Source organism: Ambystoma mexicanum, chromosome 8 (assembly GCF_040938575.1).
Source record: "Ambystoma mexicanum isolate Mex_15411 chromosome 8, UKY_AmexF1_1, whole genome shotgun sequence".
Lineage (NCBI taxonomy): Eukaryota > Metazoa > Chordata > Amphibia > Caudata > Ambystomatidae > Ambystoma > Ambystoma mexicanum.
This window is the reverse complement of record NC_090929.1, coordinates 350,792,959-350,812,153: the sequence shown is the minus strand read 5'-3', so window position 1 is coordinate 350,812,153 and position 19,195 is coordinate 350,792,959. Positions and strand designations below refer to the sequence as shown.

The 19,195-nt window shown below is 45.0% G+C and overlaps 1 protein-coding gene across 3 annotated transcripts in view; it reads right to left on the bottom strand.

Moving 5' to 3' along the window:
- The window catches only part of LRSAM1 (leucine rich repeat and sterile alpha motif containing 1), a 3,131,994-nt gene that overhangs the window by 2,983,587 nt on the left and 129,212 nt on the right, over nt 1-19,195 (bottom strand). For all 3 annotated transcript variants that reach the window (XM_069609805.1, XM_069609807.1, XM_069609806.1), the window contains exon 2: nt 1,058-1,160. In XM_069609805.1, the coding sequence (XP_069465906.1) occupies nt 1,058-1,129 (72 nt within the window). In that variant the 5' untranslated portion in view covers nt 1,130-1,160. The remainder of the gene's footprint in view (nt 1-1,057; nt 1,161-19,195) is intronic.

The following is a 19,195-nucleotide window of genomic DNA, read 5'->3' as shown; positions in this document are numbered from 1 at the left end:
CTACACAAGGTATCTATCAGAGTTGTCTGTGGTTTATTCTTTTGGCCGATAAGTGTAGAGGGACCAATACTAACTTCATGTGAAAAAGGACATTAAAATTCATAAGTGTTCCTTCTTTATACATCCTAACAGCTCCAGGACATAGAATGTCCCATAACATAAGATTAATCGGATGATTGCTTATACAAGTTAAAGCAGGGTGCCAAATGGGCACTCGTCACTAGCCGCTGGCTAGTGATATTGGACTCTTGGTGAGTATGAAATGTGGCGAGTATGAAATGGTGTGTTGTGCATATATTTAGAATTGATGTTGCATGGGACTTTTATATAGCTGGTTATTAGGTTGCAACTTGAATTTTTGTACCCTGGGCCAAGGGTTAGGGTGCAAAGATTCATATTTTAGGATAAAGTTATAGTGTGCATCTCATGTGGAAGTTCAAATCGCACCATTCTATGCAGTAGTGCCTCGTACCCCAGAGATTGCTCCTGCTTGTAAGTTGCTGCAGATACCCCTGGGCTGATTTCAGCTCCTGTTCATTCAATCTTTATTTTGATCCCTGAATGTATCTTGTACTAGCAGATCTAGGATTTACTTTTAGAGCATTGTTGTTTTATGTTCCATGATATTCAACAATACCACTAGAGGAATTAGCAGTGTATTTGTAAATGAAATGTTTAATCACAGTCTCATGGGAATCCTAAGTATAATACTACTACTGTGCGATCTATAATAACCTTAGTGATTTATTGATGAAACCGTCCATTCGAAAAATGCAATTTCTTAAAACAATAATTAGTATTTAATAGCATACTTACATATCATGCTTTACAAAGTGAATTGTCTGTAGGCACCATCAACAAATCGCATCACCTAATTTAAAGGAACCCATTTATCGACCACGAGGATTCAAACTCGCAAACTTTGGAATGCACACCAATTTTTACATTGAATACTTTGATCTACCATTCTTTCTTAGCAGTTGTATATGACCAAAGCAGCACGCCACCGATAATAAAGTGGAGCATTAGCAGTCTTTAAAACCAAAGTAGTCCTTACCAGGCACATCTGATACTCCAGACGTTTTCTTCCCTCTTCGCTTTGCTTTTTCCTTCGACCAAACAATGGCATCTTGTCTTTTCAATCTTGATAGATCCAACACCTTTAAGCATAACAGGAACAAAGTCACCAGTAACCTAAGGCCCTGATGGTATTTCATATAAGAGCAAGAAAGATTTGTGAAAGATGAAAGCAGAAGCAATATTGGTGCACTTAAACTGAACATCATTTTTTAAAATACTTTTACACTTGTATTAATTTCAACTTAAAATACTGAGATTTGAACTTAAAAATATTGACGAATAATTCATAACAATACAATGGCATCATTATACATTACTACACCCATAAATAAGCATAGGCTGAAACTCAGCTAGATTAATTCATACACATGTATACTGCTTAGGCAAAATCAGAAGATTGCTTCTATTTTTATAACAAGAGTAAAACACACAACAGAATGCACATAAGTAACGAGACTACAAGAAGAATGGAACAAGACAACAGGACGAACATGACAAAAGCAACACATACAATTCAGTTAGTGATATATATAGCTCTAGCTGAGAAGTTCATCACATTTTGTATCCAATAATCATTCTTTTGGATTACTACCATAATCCTAGTGTTTCAAATCTGTTTTTTTATGACGATGATTATTATTATTATTATTATGGTATTTATTGAGCGCGGACCTAGCTTCGAGAAGCAACAGATCGCTTTACATAGGTATGCAACAGTACAGATGCATAAAGGAGCGCTTTTCAGGGGGAAAAACAGATACACAACAGGGGTGGGAAACAAGAGGGGCACAGAGGAGGGGTGCAGCTGCACTGGGTGATGGCAGGAGTGGGCGGGGGGCATCTAGCGAGTCAGTTGGCGCAAGGGGCGATGTGATGGCCTAGGTGTTGATTCCTTGAAGAGGTGGGTCTACGAATAGGACATCATGAAGCCATTCCAAATATGGAAATGTAAGTTTCAAATTCAGGTTCTAAGCAGCACACCTAATATTACAGGTGAACAATCCTCCTGAATCCTAGATAGCATCCCAAACAGACTTAACCATCATACATGGCAAGAAGTTTTGTAAATTGGTAACAGTTTTAGAACCAGCAGAAATCATATGCGGACTGTGTACATTTCTACATTTGCAGTGGTGTCAATAGAGGGTGTGAATTATAGGTTTTACTAATAAAGCAGATCCTGATTCAGCTTTATCTGTAGTAAGTTAAGACCTATTTATCACCACTGTAAATCTACTAAAGATTGAACAATGTATATATATTTGAGGCACACAAAGTTAGAGGGTAAAAGCAGAAAACGTATGGAATTCTCATATCTGACAAGAAATTGAATCTTACAGTACCTTTTGCGTTCCCAATTGCGCAATTTAAAATTTTAAAATCCACTAGTGAGCCATCAGCTAGGACATGTTTTTGTTTAGTTATTGTAGCGTTCTATTACTACAATCAATATTTTCTTTAATTAATTGAAAGAATTATTTGCATGTTTTAATGAGAAGTGTAAAAATGTAGTACATAGAGTTAGTTACCATATTTTCTTTAAAGACCTTTAGAATACTAGATGAGCAAATAGGGGTTGTCAAAGGAATTAAACACTATTGAGATGCTTTGTAGTGAATTCATTATGGTTGCCTCTTAAAATAAACCATACACTGATTTGTACCTAATAATATGCTGGAATCCTTTGGCAAAATTGGGATTAGGCTTGAGTGAAGGGCCTGGTTCATTTCCTTTTTTAAATCATTGGGTAACAGGCACATTTTCTTGATCAGATATTGGAAAATTTAGAGGTTTTATATTGTGTTGATTTATTGTGTTGTGCAGTATTTTGAATAGGAAGTAATCTGTGTTAACCAGTGTGGCTTCTTGTAGTACTGAATAGAATTCTTCTTAATTGACAAATGGATTTGCAATTTCCTGGGGATTGGTAAGGGTTTGACAATTTTGCCACTGGTGCCGGGGACATGGTTATTCTGTTTTCCAGCTTTGTCTGCATCACACACTCATGGTGCATTGTCCTTAAAGACTGTCACTCAGAAAGGATTCAAACCAAGCAATCGTACTATCAGAACATTTTCCGGTGGTAGCCAGCCTATTAATCAGCTTTTCATGATCTACTAAATCAAAGGCTGCTACTAGTTCTAACATCATCAGCAGCGCAGATTTACTTTAATCTACAATACTTAATATTTCCGTTTGCAGATCAAGTAAGGCACTGTCAGTGCGGTGTGAGGATCTAAACCCCGATTGACTGTCATGCATTACATCCCCCTTGTCCAAATGTTCCTGAAACCGCAGAGTGACTAGTCAATCAATTTCAAAAGAAAAGGAACATTGGTAATGGGTCTATAGTTTGAATAGTTATTTGGGTCTCGGGTGAGTTTTTTTCATTAATGGGGTAACAGTCACATTCTTCAAAAAAACAGACACCTTATTTTCCGAGATAGAGGCGTTAACATAACAAACCAGAAAAGGGGCAAACAATTTAGCATGTTGAAGCACACTCCTTGATGGGAAGACATCTCCCTAACATGTGGAAGGATGCATACCCTAAAGTGTTTTTTTATCATGTGCTCACAGGTAATAGCTTAGAAAATATGAGTTTATCCGAGCCTAGGGGTTCCTATTGGAGTAGTTCAGGCCATGTGTTCATGCTCATATTAGTACTTATTTTGACTGTGCAGAACAGATCTTTTCTAGGAAGACTTCCTGTATTTTATCACAGTCGTCGTTCGTAGGAACAAATTGATTTAATTGAACTGCAGGTTTTTCTAGATTTCTCAGGACTTCAAATAACAACCTTTTTGAGTCATTTCCAGAGTAAATTATCTGGTGTAAAAAAATTGTTGTCGCCTAAAAAATCTCACTTCGATATTTTCTTTCAATCATCTTCCATTTATCCCTACTGATCTGAGTCTGTGTTTTGGCCTAGGTCCACTCGAAAAAGTCAGAGTGTACCATTTATGACTGTCATCTCCATCTCCAACAGTTCGAAATTTAAAAGGTGCAATCTTGTCTAGCGTCTTTATCAATTGCGCCTCATAATTTGTGTCGAGTGAGCATAGCGAATATGAATCAGAGGTAGAGTCCCAAAGATCATCAAGGCAGTGCTCCAGATCACTTACAGCTTCAATTGGCTTACACATGCACTGCTACTGCCCAGAGGTGCCTGCACTGTCCAATACTGCTCCCCTGGCAGCCCCGGCTCGGCCTTTGCAAAAGTCCAACCAATTATCTTTATGTCTGCTCCTTGCATGCACCAATGTTTCGTATAACTCCTCCATATTGTTTGTCCATGTGAGATCTTTCGGCCAGACCTTTACTGACGGGGCACTCTGCTGGGTCCAACACAGTAGGATACACCTCTTGGCCAGCAGGTAGCCCAAATTAAAGATTTGAGGCAGAAGACCAAGTGAAATACAAGGTCACACAGCCGCTCTCCAAAGGACCCGATCCGGGTATACGAGTGTTCCAAACATTCTTTGAAAAAATATATCTACTTCAAAGTAGGCAAAAATGTATTATCTTTTGATTGAAAAAATAACCACAATATTAGGATTCGATTATTTTTCAAAATGTTTTTATCCACAAAAAATCTCAAAAAAATAAGTCTCATATGAATATGAGAGATCACTAATGCTTTCTTAGTGAGGAAGGAGTCGCCACATTCGCTTTTTCAATCAGACCAACACATTGCCAATGCATTTCGGAATACAAATTCCTTCATCAGGGCAGGTCTACCGATCATATGTATAGGTATATAAATTCAACAATAATAAAGAAGACAGTTCATAATGGTGCACATATCATCACACAATAGTGTAAAAAAACACATGTTATAATATCAATTACATACCATTCAGTCGAAGTCGCAGAAGAGGGTGCAGAAGTAAGTGAATAGGGTAAACAAATAGAGAAAAGAAAACTGTAAGGCTCTGAACGTTATCCATGGAAAATAGTAACATGAATGCAGAGAGCATTTTACCTGGGTATGTGGACTTGAATACACGGAGTGCGGCGTGGTGCATGTTAAACATGTAAATATCAGCAGCTGCCTGACGTGAGTCAGAGCAGATATCCAACCGTCAGAAGTTTGGCTGTAACCAAAGAGAATACGAGTTTGAGAGCCGGCGGAGTCCGTAATTGAAAGGAGAGAGTTGCAACGTTAATCGCGCTTACCGTGTGCTATGCGGGGGACAGGAGTTCTCCTCTTGCTGTCTCGCGTTCGACTGAGGTTTTCGCATCGAAGCGTTGCCGAGGCAACGCTTCCTTTTAATACCGCGTGACCGCCAAGCCGCCCAGGAGGGCGCGCGGTCACGATTGCAAGACTACTATGAAGCCATTAAGCTAATGTAGTGAAGATACAGACATTTACCTAAACTAGTGGATGTATATGGGAAATAATAGAGTGTAAAAAGGAGAACAATAGAGAAAGTGGAAGAATAGAAACAGAAGAAATACTCAGATATGGATAATGTAAGCAACATCATGAAAAAGAAAATGTCATGCAAATGGTGACATAGATCCAAGATTAAAGGTATACAGCAGTATCAAATACACGTGATCAGTATTGCTTGAATAGAGTCTACACATTAGCATATTTAAGCCCACTGTTGTGTAAGATGACGTCCGAAGGCGGCACCTTGGGTCCTAGACGCAGTGTCCAGGAAAAACAACAGAATGGCTTAGAGGTCCACAATCATTTGGTATACAGGATGGCATGCACAAGGTAATCTTGTTAGTTGTAAACCTATTAGACAAAGCAGTAGAAATTATAAGAAACAGTGGTAATTAATCTCTTCGTTGATTCCAATGGGAGTCAAACAACCAAGTTTATCAATCCAGAAGGTCTCACTGCGGTTAAACCGCTGGTTCAGGTCATCGTGCGGACTGTTTCTTACAAGCACTTCTAGAATAACAAACCTTATCTGGGTCACTCATCTTCCTTCCTGCTCTTTTTCTAGCCCAAATTAAAGAACCTACGTGTCTCCTCCATCATTTTCCATGTGATACCCAGTACTAAGACCACCGGGGAGAGAGGAGCCAAGTGCACCGTTATTTCCTTCAGTACACTGCATACCCCTTCCCAATAGACCAACAGGTTTGGACAACTACACAGCATGTGTAACAAGTTTGCATCAGTACTGACACATCTGGGGAACTGCCTGTCCGAGAATAGTACTGCTCCCATTTCGCCTTATTAGGGCCCTTGCATGTAATATCGCCTAGCAGATGATTATAAAGTACCAACTTTTTAATTTAACTCCCACCGTGGCCTCATGTATGTACGACTTCCCAGGTCTAACTTTGGGCTCATCTGGGATCCCCGCCTAAAGCACCCGGAAGGCCGCTCTCATTCTCCAATAGTGTAACTTCGGTAGTTGGGAGCCACCCACATACTCTTTAAACTCTTCTCATTCAAAGAACTTGCCCTCAGCAGACATGCATCCCTGCGATACAACGTTCTCCAGCTCCTCCCAGTAAGAAGCATACAGCGCCTATGCTGTTAGATAGTACAGTTCAAAATGGGGTGCCCCAAGACCTCCCTCTTCCCATGGCTGGGTCATAGACACCCATCCCATGCAGACCCCACGGTTGCCCCACACAAATGCACCCAATTTCCTGCCCAGCCAGACCGGGATGTTATTAAACAAATATAATAGTTTTGGGAGAACCAACATTCTCAGAATCGAAGGGCGTCCCATCAGCGACATCGGGACCTGTCCCCAGCATGCCAGCTTGGCTTCGAGTTGTTTCATATAAGCAGTGTAATTCAATGCCATCGTCTGAATGAGGCCTGCACTATTTGCAACCCATGCCCCTCCATCAGGTGCTGCGCAGCATCTGTTAGCAGGAAGATCTCTGACTTTCTCCTATTAAGGTGAAGCCCCGAGTACCTTCCCAAATTTCTCCACCGTTGCTAGGACTGACCCTGCATCCCTCAAGGGGTCACGGATATACAGCAGAATGTCATCCGCATATAAGGATATTATCGTTGGGGACCACTCAGCCGAAGACCGCTACAGGCATGCCGCAGTCCCATCAGGTCTGCCCTGACAAGTGCCACCCTCCAACCTAATGCCCTCTGACAGCATCCCATTTCTATTAACCCTTGTCAGCGCTGCCCTGTAGAATAATCGTACCCACGATGTAAAACTGGGTCAAACACAGCGTTCTTCAGCACTTTAAACAGGTATGGCAGGTACACTGTGTCTAATGACTTCTGCATATCTAGGGATATGCAGAACTGCACTAGAGTTCGGAGGTACTTGTGCAAGTAAATTGTAGAATCTCATCAAGTTCACGCCATAGGCTGACCAGGTATAAATCCTGACTGGTCGATATGTATGAGATATGGCATTAATGGCTGTAGCCTATTTGCTATTGCCTTCGCAAAAATGTTAGCATCCACGTTGATCAATGAAAGGGGTCAAATAAGATGTGCAGTCACGAGCGTCCTTTCCCGGATTCAACAACACAGTTATTACTGCTTCCCATACGGTCTCAGGGGGAGTTCCCAAGATGAGCGTCTCGTCCCACATAAGGAGCAAATACGGAACCAATTGGTCACAGTACTCCTTATAAAATTCAGCCACCAATCCATACGTTCCCGGCATTTTGCCATTAAGGAGCCCCATGATTAGAGGGATTTCTAATGGTTGGACATTTCTGCCGATAGCAGCGAGGTTGGAATTATGTCCAGGTACTCTTTAATTTTGGCTTCAGTAGCTTCACCCTTAGGCTGACACAACCACTCATAGAAAACACAAAATACCATGTTAGTGTCCCTGAGGGTGTAAATTCATGTGCCAGCCTCGTTATCTATGTGCGTGATTGGGCTCCTACCCACCTCCCGTCTTATCAACTGGGCCAGTAACCGCCCAGGTCTATCAGCCTCCCTGCATCTGCGTGCCATGCCAGGTTTGTCTAATAGTCTAAGCTCCCTCTTTGCAAGGTCCCGGAAGGTGTCTAATATGAGTTTAGTCTTGGCCAGTACTGCTGGAGTGGGCTCTTTAACATAACAGTGCTGCAGGTCTTTCAGCTGCGCCTCAACTTCCTTCAGTTCCTGTCAAAGTGCCCTCAATACCCCAAATTCAGTCGACATAGCCACCCCATGCACAGAACTTGAAAGCCTGCCATAGCGCTGCCACAGACGAAACACAGCCTACATTTTGAGCAAAAAACACTTCAATATCATCTTGCAAGCTATCCGGAAAGGCAGGATGCCAGATTGCCACCGGCTTAAATCGCCAAGGGGGATCTTGGCCATCCCTCAGCTGACCAATCAACCACCAAACGCAAGGGGGAGTGGTCTGAGAGGGTCATCAGGCATATAATAAATCAACCACAGTCTGCGATAGAGAATCAGATAGGAACCACATGTCACTACCGGAGTACATCCTGTATACAGTCAAGTAGAAGGTGAACCCCTTCTCGGCACATGCTGCACCTGCCATACATCTAGCACATTTAGTTCACTTGGCCCAGCTATGATCACGCGCGCTGCCCATGTCAAATCACAGGGGCCCGTAGTTGACCTAGCCAAGAACACATCCATGATAGTATTAATGTCACCCTCCACAGTAGGCAAATTGTCAAGGGGGGTCCTGGGAGTCTCTCTGCCAGAGATTAGTCCTGGTTACGAGAAACGTACCCAGAATCTTTAGCTCACTATCTTTCACAGAGAAGAAATATCCCAAACAGATCAGTCTTTGTCCTGCCCAGAGGCAGTCCAGCACCGAAATGCTAGGCAATTCTCCTCTGAACGTGAGTACCAACAGCATCCCCAGACACATGTTTCGGTCTGGTTGGACCTCATCAGTAGGGAGGAGCTGTGCCTCTCTAAGAATAGTGAGCAAGGGGTCCACGTCTGGATTCCCCTAGTAACTTAAGGTGAGACCCAGAGTTACTTAAATATGCAAATTGTCAAGGGGGGTCCTGGGAGTCTCTCTGCCAGACATTAGTCTGGATATTTCTTCTCTGTGAAAGACAGTGAGCTAAAGACTCTGGGTAAGTCTCTCGTAACCAGGACTAATGTCTGGCAGAGGGACTCCCAGGACCCCCTTGTTAATTTGCATATTTAAGTAACTTTGGGTCTCACCCTAAGTTACTAGGGGAATCCAGACGTGGACCCCTTGATCACTATTCTTAGAGAGGCATAGATCCACCCTTTTCACGCCTTGAAACACTTGAGTATAGGCGCGTTACAAATGCCATATCATACTGATGAGGTCCAACCAGACCGAAACACGCGTCTGGGGTTTCTGTTGGTACTCTTGTTCAGAGGAGAATTGCCTAGCATTTCAGTGCTGGACTGCCCCAGGGCAGGACAAAGACTGATATGTTTGGGATATTTCTTCTCTGTGAAAGATAGTGAGCTAAAGACTCTGGGTAAGTCTCTCGTAACCAGGACTAATGTCTGGCAGAGGGACTCCCATGACTCCCTTGTTAATTCACCCTCCACAGTAGGGCAGCCGTGGTGAACCCCACCAGCCAGTCCAACATATCTGCGTGAAAATCAGGGTTGTCTATACTTGGGCCATAACAATTAAGAACCACCATCTCCCTCTTACGTAATATCATGTGTACCAACACAAATCTCCCCTTATCGTCCACTATTGACTTCTGGCAAGTGAATGGAAGTGCTTTATGCAACAATATCATCACTGCCCTCATCTTACTAGAGTAAGATGTAGAGTTACGTTGCCCTCCCCAAGTCGGGGCCACCAACTCCACTATGTGGGTTTCCTGCAGGAAGAGTATTTTAGCCCCCAACCGGTTGGCCTGAGCAACAATTTTCCGGGTCTTCACACAGTTAACCAGCCCTTGAACATTCCAGCTCAGCATTTTAATCCGGGTCATTCCCACTTTTATTCGCATCCTAGCCAGTCATATACTATGTACCTGTGAATGCGTAGTGTTGCAATCGAACATGAATATTATGCATTAGCCACCAAGCTTTACCCTTAGCACCCCCCACCCTCACTGCCATCCCACAACTTGCAGTGTTTACACCTCCAGCGCATCCAACCCCAGCCCACAACTGTTCAGCCCCAAAACTTAGGTTAACTCCCTCCAGTAACAAAAGAGTAGCTATCGCAGCTGGGCCAGCTGTCGCCGCTCTGGGCACTGTACTTCACCATTCTATAAATTATCTTTACCAATAGTGTACATTGGTATTATGTCGAATTGCCATCTACAGTGTCAAGAAAACAGCCATCCCTCAACCAACTGCCTACACCAGTCTCAGGTCTTTGGCAAACCCCCTGGGGACCCATCGTCGGATCTCAAAATCAGGATTTTGGCCTCAACGTACTTCACTGCTTCCTCTGGGACCCTGAAGAAATACAGTTTGCTCTAAAAAATGGAAATGTAGACACGCTGGGTAAAGCATTGCGTATTGGATATTGCGGACCCATAGCAATTTATTGACGCCCAGGAATTGGCGGCGCTCCTGCTGAACCACAACAGAGAAATCAGGGAAAATTTGGATCACTTGCGATCCCCAATCAGAGTTTTTTTTAACTGTTTTTATTGACTTTTACATTACAATCCATATAATACAACAGAGCCCCCCTACAAGAGGAATAACACCCACCTCACCCCAGCCCCCACCCCACCCAGCCCCCTTCCGGGCCCCACATGTAAACGACAATGCGTCTGCGTGTTCGAGTCAGAGCCAGAGTTTCAACAAGATGAAAACCTATAGTGCACTATTACTATAGGGGCTATAACCCCGACATTGACCCACACCAAAACAAAAAGAGCGTTCTGACTCAGTAGCAGAGTTCCTTCAAAACATTATCGGAGTAGTCTCCGGGGCACCCTGGGATGATGACACTCTCAGAGCGTTGTCCATCAGATATGTAGCTCCCGAAGGCCACCCAATAGTCCCTGGGTCTGCCACTGAGAGGGATTGTCTGATTGTACTGCGTTTCTCTTCGTTCACACAACAACATAGAGTTCACCCAGTGGTGTAAGGTGGGGCTGCAGCCGCCCCCTAGGTACGGGCCACCAAAGACCTAGCGACCACAGATGCCATGTTTACCAAGCGTTTGTCACTACTAGATTGCAATTCCACCAATGCCAACTACCAGGTTTCAGGAGTAAATGGGATCGGGTCATCTATTACCTTCTCCATAACTTCTGCGATGGCCATCCAGAAGGTTTGAATAAGAGGACAGAGCCAGGCCACATGCTCGAAATCAGCTGGGATCTGTTGACATCTCCTGCAGTTCGAGGACCCAAGTGGGAACAATTTGTGCAAGGACAGAGGGGAGTAATACAGCTGGTATAGAAACTTGTAGGGATCAAGCTAAATCTGTTGTTGATGGAGATCGATTTGGACTGAGCCAGTATAGAACCCCATTGAGTCTCTGACAGGGAACATGATAAACAGCCTTCCCATTTAGTCCTTTATTGGGATGATGAGGGGGGGGGGGCACCAACAATCGAGCCATAACATACAGGGTTGAGACCACCCTTCTAGTAGATATCGGGTTTGTAACGTATTCCAAGGAAACCGCAGGAGCCATAGGAAAAATCAGGCCATCTTAATTTCAACACTTCACAAAGACGGAAGTACAGTAGCATAGTGATTGGGGACCAGTCGCCCCTGGACTTAAGTTCCTCCCAAGTTATAAATTTACCAAGCGGCGCAACATCCCCAAACGTATGGATACGCAGGGTCTGGATGTGCTGAATAAAAATGTGCTCAAATGTGAGAGGGATCCCGCTGACCCGATATATGGCCATCACCGGGGAGTACCACAGACTCAACCCCGCCCACTTCACAGGCTGAACCCAGGCCTTCAACATGATCTCCATGGGCTGAACCTCTGCCCTCACATGGCGCTCCCACACGGCCCAAAGGAAGCCTCGTAAGTCATCAGTCTGAGCGATTGCCCTCTCGAGTTGAGAATGGGGACAGCTATTCGTGGGGGACCACCACCAAGTCGAATATTGGATCTGAGCTATAAGATAGTAAAGAAAAAGATTGGGGACCTCCAGCCCACCATGAGCGTACAAGCAGCACAACGTGTGTAGGGATATGCAAGGATGTTTCCCTGCCCAGATCAGTTTGGACATCAGAGCTCTTAGACGTTTCCAGAAGGATATAGGCGGCCATACCGGTACGTTATTGAAGATTGTTAGGGAGAATTCTCTGTTTAGGCTGAATTTCCCTACCTAGTGAGTCCCCCAGCAGCTTTGCTGGATTTCTAGGGTTTCTTTTTTTCTCCTGCCAAGAGTGAGACTCTTTTACCCTCACTCTTGGGCATGTTGAAGTGTGTTTTCTTGGTTAAAACCTTGTGTTGGATGGGCTATGGGGTCTTTTACTCCATAGGGCCTCATGTATTTTTTGGATGTGGGTTACACAGCACCCTCTGTGCCGTAACCCAGGGGTGTCCTAGGGACTCCCCAACATAGACTCCATACCCTGGGACTGACTACTGTCTCCCAGGGCATGTAAAGTCACCAAAGACTTTACTAGTCTTAAATCCTGAACAGAACCAGTACAAACCATCATATTGTGGACGTACTGGCTGGGGCAATTCGATTGCCCCAGGGTCTGTTAGTCGCGGGGGCACGTCTCCGTCCCCCCTGATCGAGTTTTGGCTGGTGGCAGTGGAAACTACTTTTTATATTCGACCGCGAATATTTTCCTATGGGATTTCCCATTGTTTTAGGCTAACACATTTAATTATTTATTTACGGTAGCCTTAAACATACCGCCGGTTTATATATTTATTATTATAACTCCGGTTGGGATTTTGTGCCAAAACTTGATACTAAAATGGCGTTGGCGTTCGCCTCGGTAACTCTGACCCAAAGTGGAGCCCTTTGTCCCACTTTTGGCGGGCTTCTCCACAGAAGCCCTCCAAAGTGGTGCCACTCTGTCTGGGGTACTTAGGAGGGGTGGAGGGGGATTTAGGCACCCTGGACTGAGTTACCTTGGTAACTCAAGTCGCACTCCATCCTGATTGGCCCAAGTGGTGAGCCGGCCGGCTCACCACTTAGCATGTTTGAGTGACAGCTAGGCTGGGTGAATGGGGGTTTGCTGCATAAAAGCAGGGCTTTGGGGACTGGAACTTCAGAAGTCGCCACAGGACCTAAGAATCCAACGAGGGACGAGCTGAGCTGATCTGCTACGACGACACCGCCGGTGGAGCCCTGCTGAACCATCTCACCACTTTTCCCGACGACCGAGGAGAACTCTTAACGGAGTGGCTCCTTCCCTTGACTGGTGGGGACAACCAGTTTTCACCTTCTTTCCGTTGTTCGAGGTATCCCGTGGCCGCCTTGCCAGTGCCAAGCACCCCGGCAACCGGAACCCCACCACTTTTACCCCAACCGCGAAAGTCGGTACAACCCTTTAACCGGAGGACTCCGCGGCTGGTTTCTTCCCGGGCAGTGCAACGACCTTCTTCTTCTGCTCTTCAGCGAGATCTTCTTCTCCCCTGACCGACGTCGAGCCTTGCTGCCACTGCCTGGAACAACTGCCCCCGCTGGAGGATCCTTTCCGTTAAGGTACCGTGTTCCGCCTGGCTTCCCTTGCCACCGACTGTACGAGGTAGTTTTAGCCCTCGGCTTTCGATCCTGGGATTGCCTGGGACACTTTGGCTAAACTTTCTGAGCCTCTCTAACTCTTTTCCGAACTCTTTTGCAAGACTCTGAATCCCTACCAACTGTGTGATCTTGGGCACGTTTTCGCTCTGTCTGCTCTAAGAGTGGGCCCTGCTTAGTGACTCTTGCTCACCTGTGACTTTGTGCTTCTTTGAGTTTACCGAAGGCGTTCTTGACCTTAGAGTGGTGTGTTTATCCTAATTCTGCTCTTTTTCCCTCCCTTCTTTAACCTACTAGAGTGTCATCTAACGTTAAGCGCTCACCTCTGTTTTAATTATGTGGTGTTAACCTAGAGTTGTCTAGATAGGAATAAGGATTGGGACTGCTTTCCATATAACTGTGTTTGGAGTGTTTTATTATATATTGCTAGAGTGTTTTCAATTTGTGTGTTCTTAAAAATAAATAACTATATATTTTTGAAACCAAGCTCTGGTCAGTGTTTGCTTGTGCTATTGTGCCTGAGTACCTATTGTGTATACTTTGCATACTGCCTAACTCTTCTTGAGGGAAGTCTGACTGCTCAGCCACAGCTACCAGGTAAATCTGGGTGGTGCAGACTGCTACCAAGTGGGTTTACTGCTATACCTGTAGTCTTAAATCTTTTGCAGTGTTCCCCAAGGGAACTGCACAGGTTTCTGCCTAACACTGGTGTACAGTGGTGGGATTTGTATTGAGTATACATTTTATTGTGCTCTAGATACCTTAGTGCAACTAACCACAAAGCTTAGCACTGTAAAAGTAATTCTCTAACATGTCAGTTATAGAAAGCTATAGTCAAGAGTCCCTTGCAGCCAAAACTGCTGATTGTTTAAGAGTGCTCTGTAAACATAAGGATCTCCTGACTAAGGGCAAGAAAATGGAGCCGATTGAAAGATTGTTAGCTAACCAAAGTCTGGGTGATGGTTCAGAGGAACCTACCACTCCAGCAACTGTAGATGACAGTATTGAAATTAACATGGAGCAAAATGTTGATGATTCTGAGGAAGAGTCAGAAGAGGAGGGTGAGGCTGTTGTGACTGTCCCCCCTAGGCCTCTGCCTGCTCTACCTGCTGTACCTACTGGACCTCTACCAGGTCCCACATTTAGTCCTCAGTACTTTGAACTGGAGAAAATGAAACTAGAATTGGAGTATAAGAAACTTAATGCTCAAACTGACAAAGAACTAAGGCTAAGGGAAATGGAACTCAAGTATGACTTAGAAATGAAGAAATTATCTGTTGAAAATGCTTCTCTCTCTGGCTCATCTAGAAGTTCCAGTCCTAAAAGACCCCGGATGCCTAAAGAATTGGTTGGTATGTATGAGCCTAAGTTGGATGTGTTGGATTGGTTGTCTCCGTTTGAATATAATCATGGGCTCCAGAACATCACAGGAAATGACTTACTCACCTGGTTGTTCTCTAGGCTTCCCCCTGTTGCAACTGATGTGGTAATGGAGATGGGGGAGGAGGATAAGAAGGACTATGAATGTGTGAAGCTAGCTTTGATAGCTAGATTTGGGAAGACCCCTTCCCAGTATCTTAAGAGGTTTAGGAGCCTCAAAAAGCATGATGGTACCCCTTGGGCTACCTGGGTGAGTGAAGGGTTGAAAAACTTAGAGGGATGGATTAAGGGTTACAAGGTGAACACTTATGAAGGTATGAAGAATTTGTTTATGTTGGAGACTATTTATGATGCCTGCTCTCCTGAGCTCAGACAACACTTGGCTGATTCCAAGGAATTAGATTCCCGGAAGCTAGCTAGGGCGGCTGACTTGTGGGTTGCCAACAGGGCCACTCACAAGGACTCTGGGGTAACTCAGAAGAGGGATGGGGAGAAACAGCCTAAAAAGGACTCCAAAGAGAATTCTAATACTACAAATTCCAAAGAGGGCCCCAAACAAAACTATAAGGGTAAGCCACCAGGGAAACCGAATCAGGCTAGTGTACCTTCTGGTCCCAGACCAGAAGGGGGTCAGACCAAGCCTCCATTCCAGCGAGCCTTTGGCTCATGCTTTGTTTGTAAGGCTACTGACCATGTGAAAGGAGATCCCAGATGTAAGGGTAAACCTTCAGGGGTCCAGCTTGCCTCCTTAGCCTTCGCTCCAGAAGAGGAAGTACATATGGCAAGTGGAAACTTTCTATTACTAGCTGATGAACCCACTGGAGTCTCAGCTAGTGTTTCTTTAGTCTCTCTGGGGTTGTGGGAGCAACAGAATTTAGATGTCTATAACTCCATCCCAGATAATACTAAAGAGTATTATAAGGACAGTGTCCAGGTGAATGGTCAGGAGACTCCTGCCATTAGGGACACTGGAGCCAGCATAACTGTGGTGGATGAATCATTTTTCAAGGCAGAGGATGTTGCTAAGGCACCCAAATGCCTCACCAAGTTAGCTGGTGGGCCTGTGCAGATGTGTCCCCAGTTACCAGTTCTCATCCAATGTAATGATATGGCTGTAAAAATACCTGTCAGTGTACAATGTGAAGTGCCAGGTAGGGTTCTGTTGGGTAATGACCTCAAGGCTCTTGGAGTCGTGTCACATACCCCCAGACCACCTAGCAAAAGGTTACAGGAGCTCACAAAACCTGCAAGAGAAAACCCTGCGAGGGTTGTCTCAGGAGATGATGACAGAAATCACTCCTCTCCCACTGGAGCAACTTACTGCAGTAACTACCAGATCAGGAGCAAAGGGGCAACCCAAGACTCCTAGGAAAAAGCCAGCAGCAAGCACTCCAGTGCTTCCAACAAGGACTTCCCATAGGTTGTCCAAAGTTACACCTGTAACTCCACCTCCAGCTGAGGCTGAGAGGGAGGTACAACCCTGTGTGGTTGAGCTAGACTCTGAGGAAGAGCTAGAAGGAGGCCCAAACCTTATTGGAGATTTGGACCCTGAGGACCATCCTGAGCTGCAGTCTTTACTGGCAGAAGGTGGGCCTAGCAGGGCGGCTTTTCGTAAGGGGCAAAGAGAATGTCCAACTCTGGAAGGTCTCCGCCACCAGGCAGCTTCTCAGGCTGATGGGCAAGAGCCTGGGAAGTATAGGTTACACTGGGAAGATGGCCTCTTCTACAGTGAACCGAGTCTGAACCTGGAGACTACAAACGCCTTGTAGTCCCACAAGAGAACAGACAACAGTTCTTACAACTAGCCCATGAGATACCTTTGGCTGGTCACTTGAGTTTCAAGAAGACCAAGGAAAGGCTCTCTCTCTACTTTTATTGGCCAAAGATGGGGGCTGAAGTAGACAGATATTGTAAGAGCTGCCACACCTGCCAGACTTCTGGCAAGGTTGGTTCCAAGAATGTGGCACCTTTAGTGCCTCTCCCAGTTGTGGGAGTCCCATTTGAGAGGGTAGGGATTGACATTGTTGGTCCCCTTGATCCCCCAACCTCCTCAGGCAACAGGTTTATCCTTGTTGTAGTAGACCATGCTACTAGGTACCCTGAGGCCATTCCTATGAGGACTGTTACAGCTCCGGCTGTGGCTAAGGCCCTCCTTGGTATTTCTACCAGGGTTGGGTTTCCTAAGGAGGTAATCTCTGACAGGGGGTCAAACTTTATGTCCCACTACATGAAAGCCATGTGGAAAACCTGTGGAGTTACCTACAAGTTCTCAACCGCATACCACCCTCAGACAAACGGGTTGGTTGAAAGGTTTAACAGAACCATGAAGAGCATGATAGGTGCTTTAGAAGAACCCCTTAAGAAAAAGTGGGACCTTCTACTGCCATGCCTTCTCTTTGCTTATAGAGAAGTCCCTCAGGAGGGAGTAGGTTATTCTCCCTTTGAGCTTCTCTATGGCCATCCGGTCAGAGGTCCATTGGCCCTGATTAAGGAGGGATTGGAAGGTGCTCCTCCCCTCAAGCCAGTCCGAGTGACTGACTATGTGATAGGTCTCTGGAGGAGAATGTCACACATGATGGCAGAAGCAAGTGACAACTTGAAAGCTGGTCAAGCTCTGGTCAAACATTGGCACGACCAGAAGGCTAACATGGTTGAGTTTACTCAAGACCAGCTAGTTCTAGTTATGCTCCCAACAAGGCAGAGGGCCTTGCAAGACAAATGGATGGGACCCTTCAAGATTGTGGGAAAACTTGGAGAGGTCAACTATCTGGTGGATCTGGGCAGACCCAGGGAAGCTCCTAGAGTCTTCCACACCAACCGACTAAAAGCATACATCTCCAGACCTGATGTAGGAGCCTTGCTTCTAGCTTCAGCTGCAGAGGAAGAAGAGAGTGAATCTCTCCCTGATCTCCTCAGAGGTGTGCCTTTAGATGAAAAAGTTGAAGGAGTCAATCTCTCTTCAGACCTGACACCTGAGCAACAAGAGGAGTGCAAATCTATATTAAATCAGTTTGCCTCCCTGTTCTCACTGTCACCAGGCTTGACCCCTTGGGGCCAGCATGAGATACTCACTGGTGACTGTCTGCCAGTCAAAAGCAGAGGATACAGAATGTCAGAACATATCAGAACCCACATCAAAGGAAAGGTCAAGAAGATGCTTGATCTCGGGGTAATAGCGCCCTCTACTAGTCCATGGTCTAGCCCAGTTGTGTTAGTACCAAAGGCAGGATCCAAAGACTTGAGATTCTGTGTGGACTATAGAGCTCTAAATGCAGTCACAAAGACTGATGCCCACCCTTTGCCCAGGACAGATGAGTTGGTGGATAAACTTGGTGCAGCCAAGTACCTCAGCACATTTGACCTGACGTCAGGCTATTGGCAAATAGCCCTGACAGACCATGCCAAGGAGAAAACTGCATTTTCAACCCCAGTTGGCTTGTACCAGTTTAAGGTGATGCCTTTTGGACTAACAAATGCACCTGCCACATTCCAAAGGATGGTGAACCAAGTTCTAGCTGGGATGGAAGATTTCTGCATGGCATACTTGGATGACATTGCAGTCTTCAGCCACTCCTGGGAGGAGCATGTGAACCACCTAGGACATGTGTTGCAGGCCCTTGAACAGGCCCATTTGACAATCAAAGCCAGTAAGTGCCAGATTGGTCAAAGTAAGGTGGTCTACCTTGGACATGAGGTAGGAGGTGGAGAAATAAGGCCTTTGCTCAGCAAGATTGAAGCTGTGCAAAATTGGACAACACCAACTACTCAAACCCAAGTGAGAGCTTTCCTAGGCCTCACTGGGTATTACAGGAATTTCATTGAGAACTATGGGACCATAGCTTCTCCACTGAATGTAATCTCCTCTCCCAAATTCCCTAAAAAGGTAAAATGGAATGAGGAGTGCAATCAGGCCTTTGAAAAACTGAAGGATCCTGAGACAAGGTGGGCAACTATCGAAAGAGAATGCTTTGCTATTGTGTGGGCACTGAAGAAGTTTAGGCCATACTTGTATGGTTCTACTTTTGTTATTCAGACTGACCACCAACCCTTGAGATGGTTAATGCAAATGAAAGGGGAAAATCCAAAACTATTGAGATGGTCAATCTGCCTGCAAGGGTTTGATTTCACCATTGAGCACAGGTCAGGGTGTCACCATCAAAATGCTGATGGA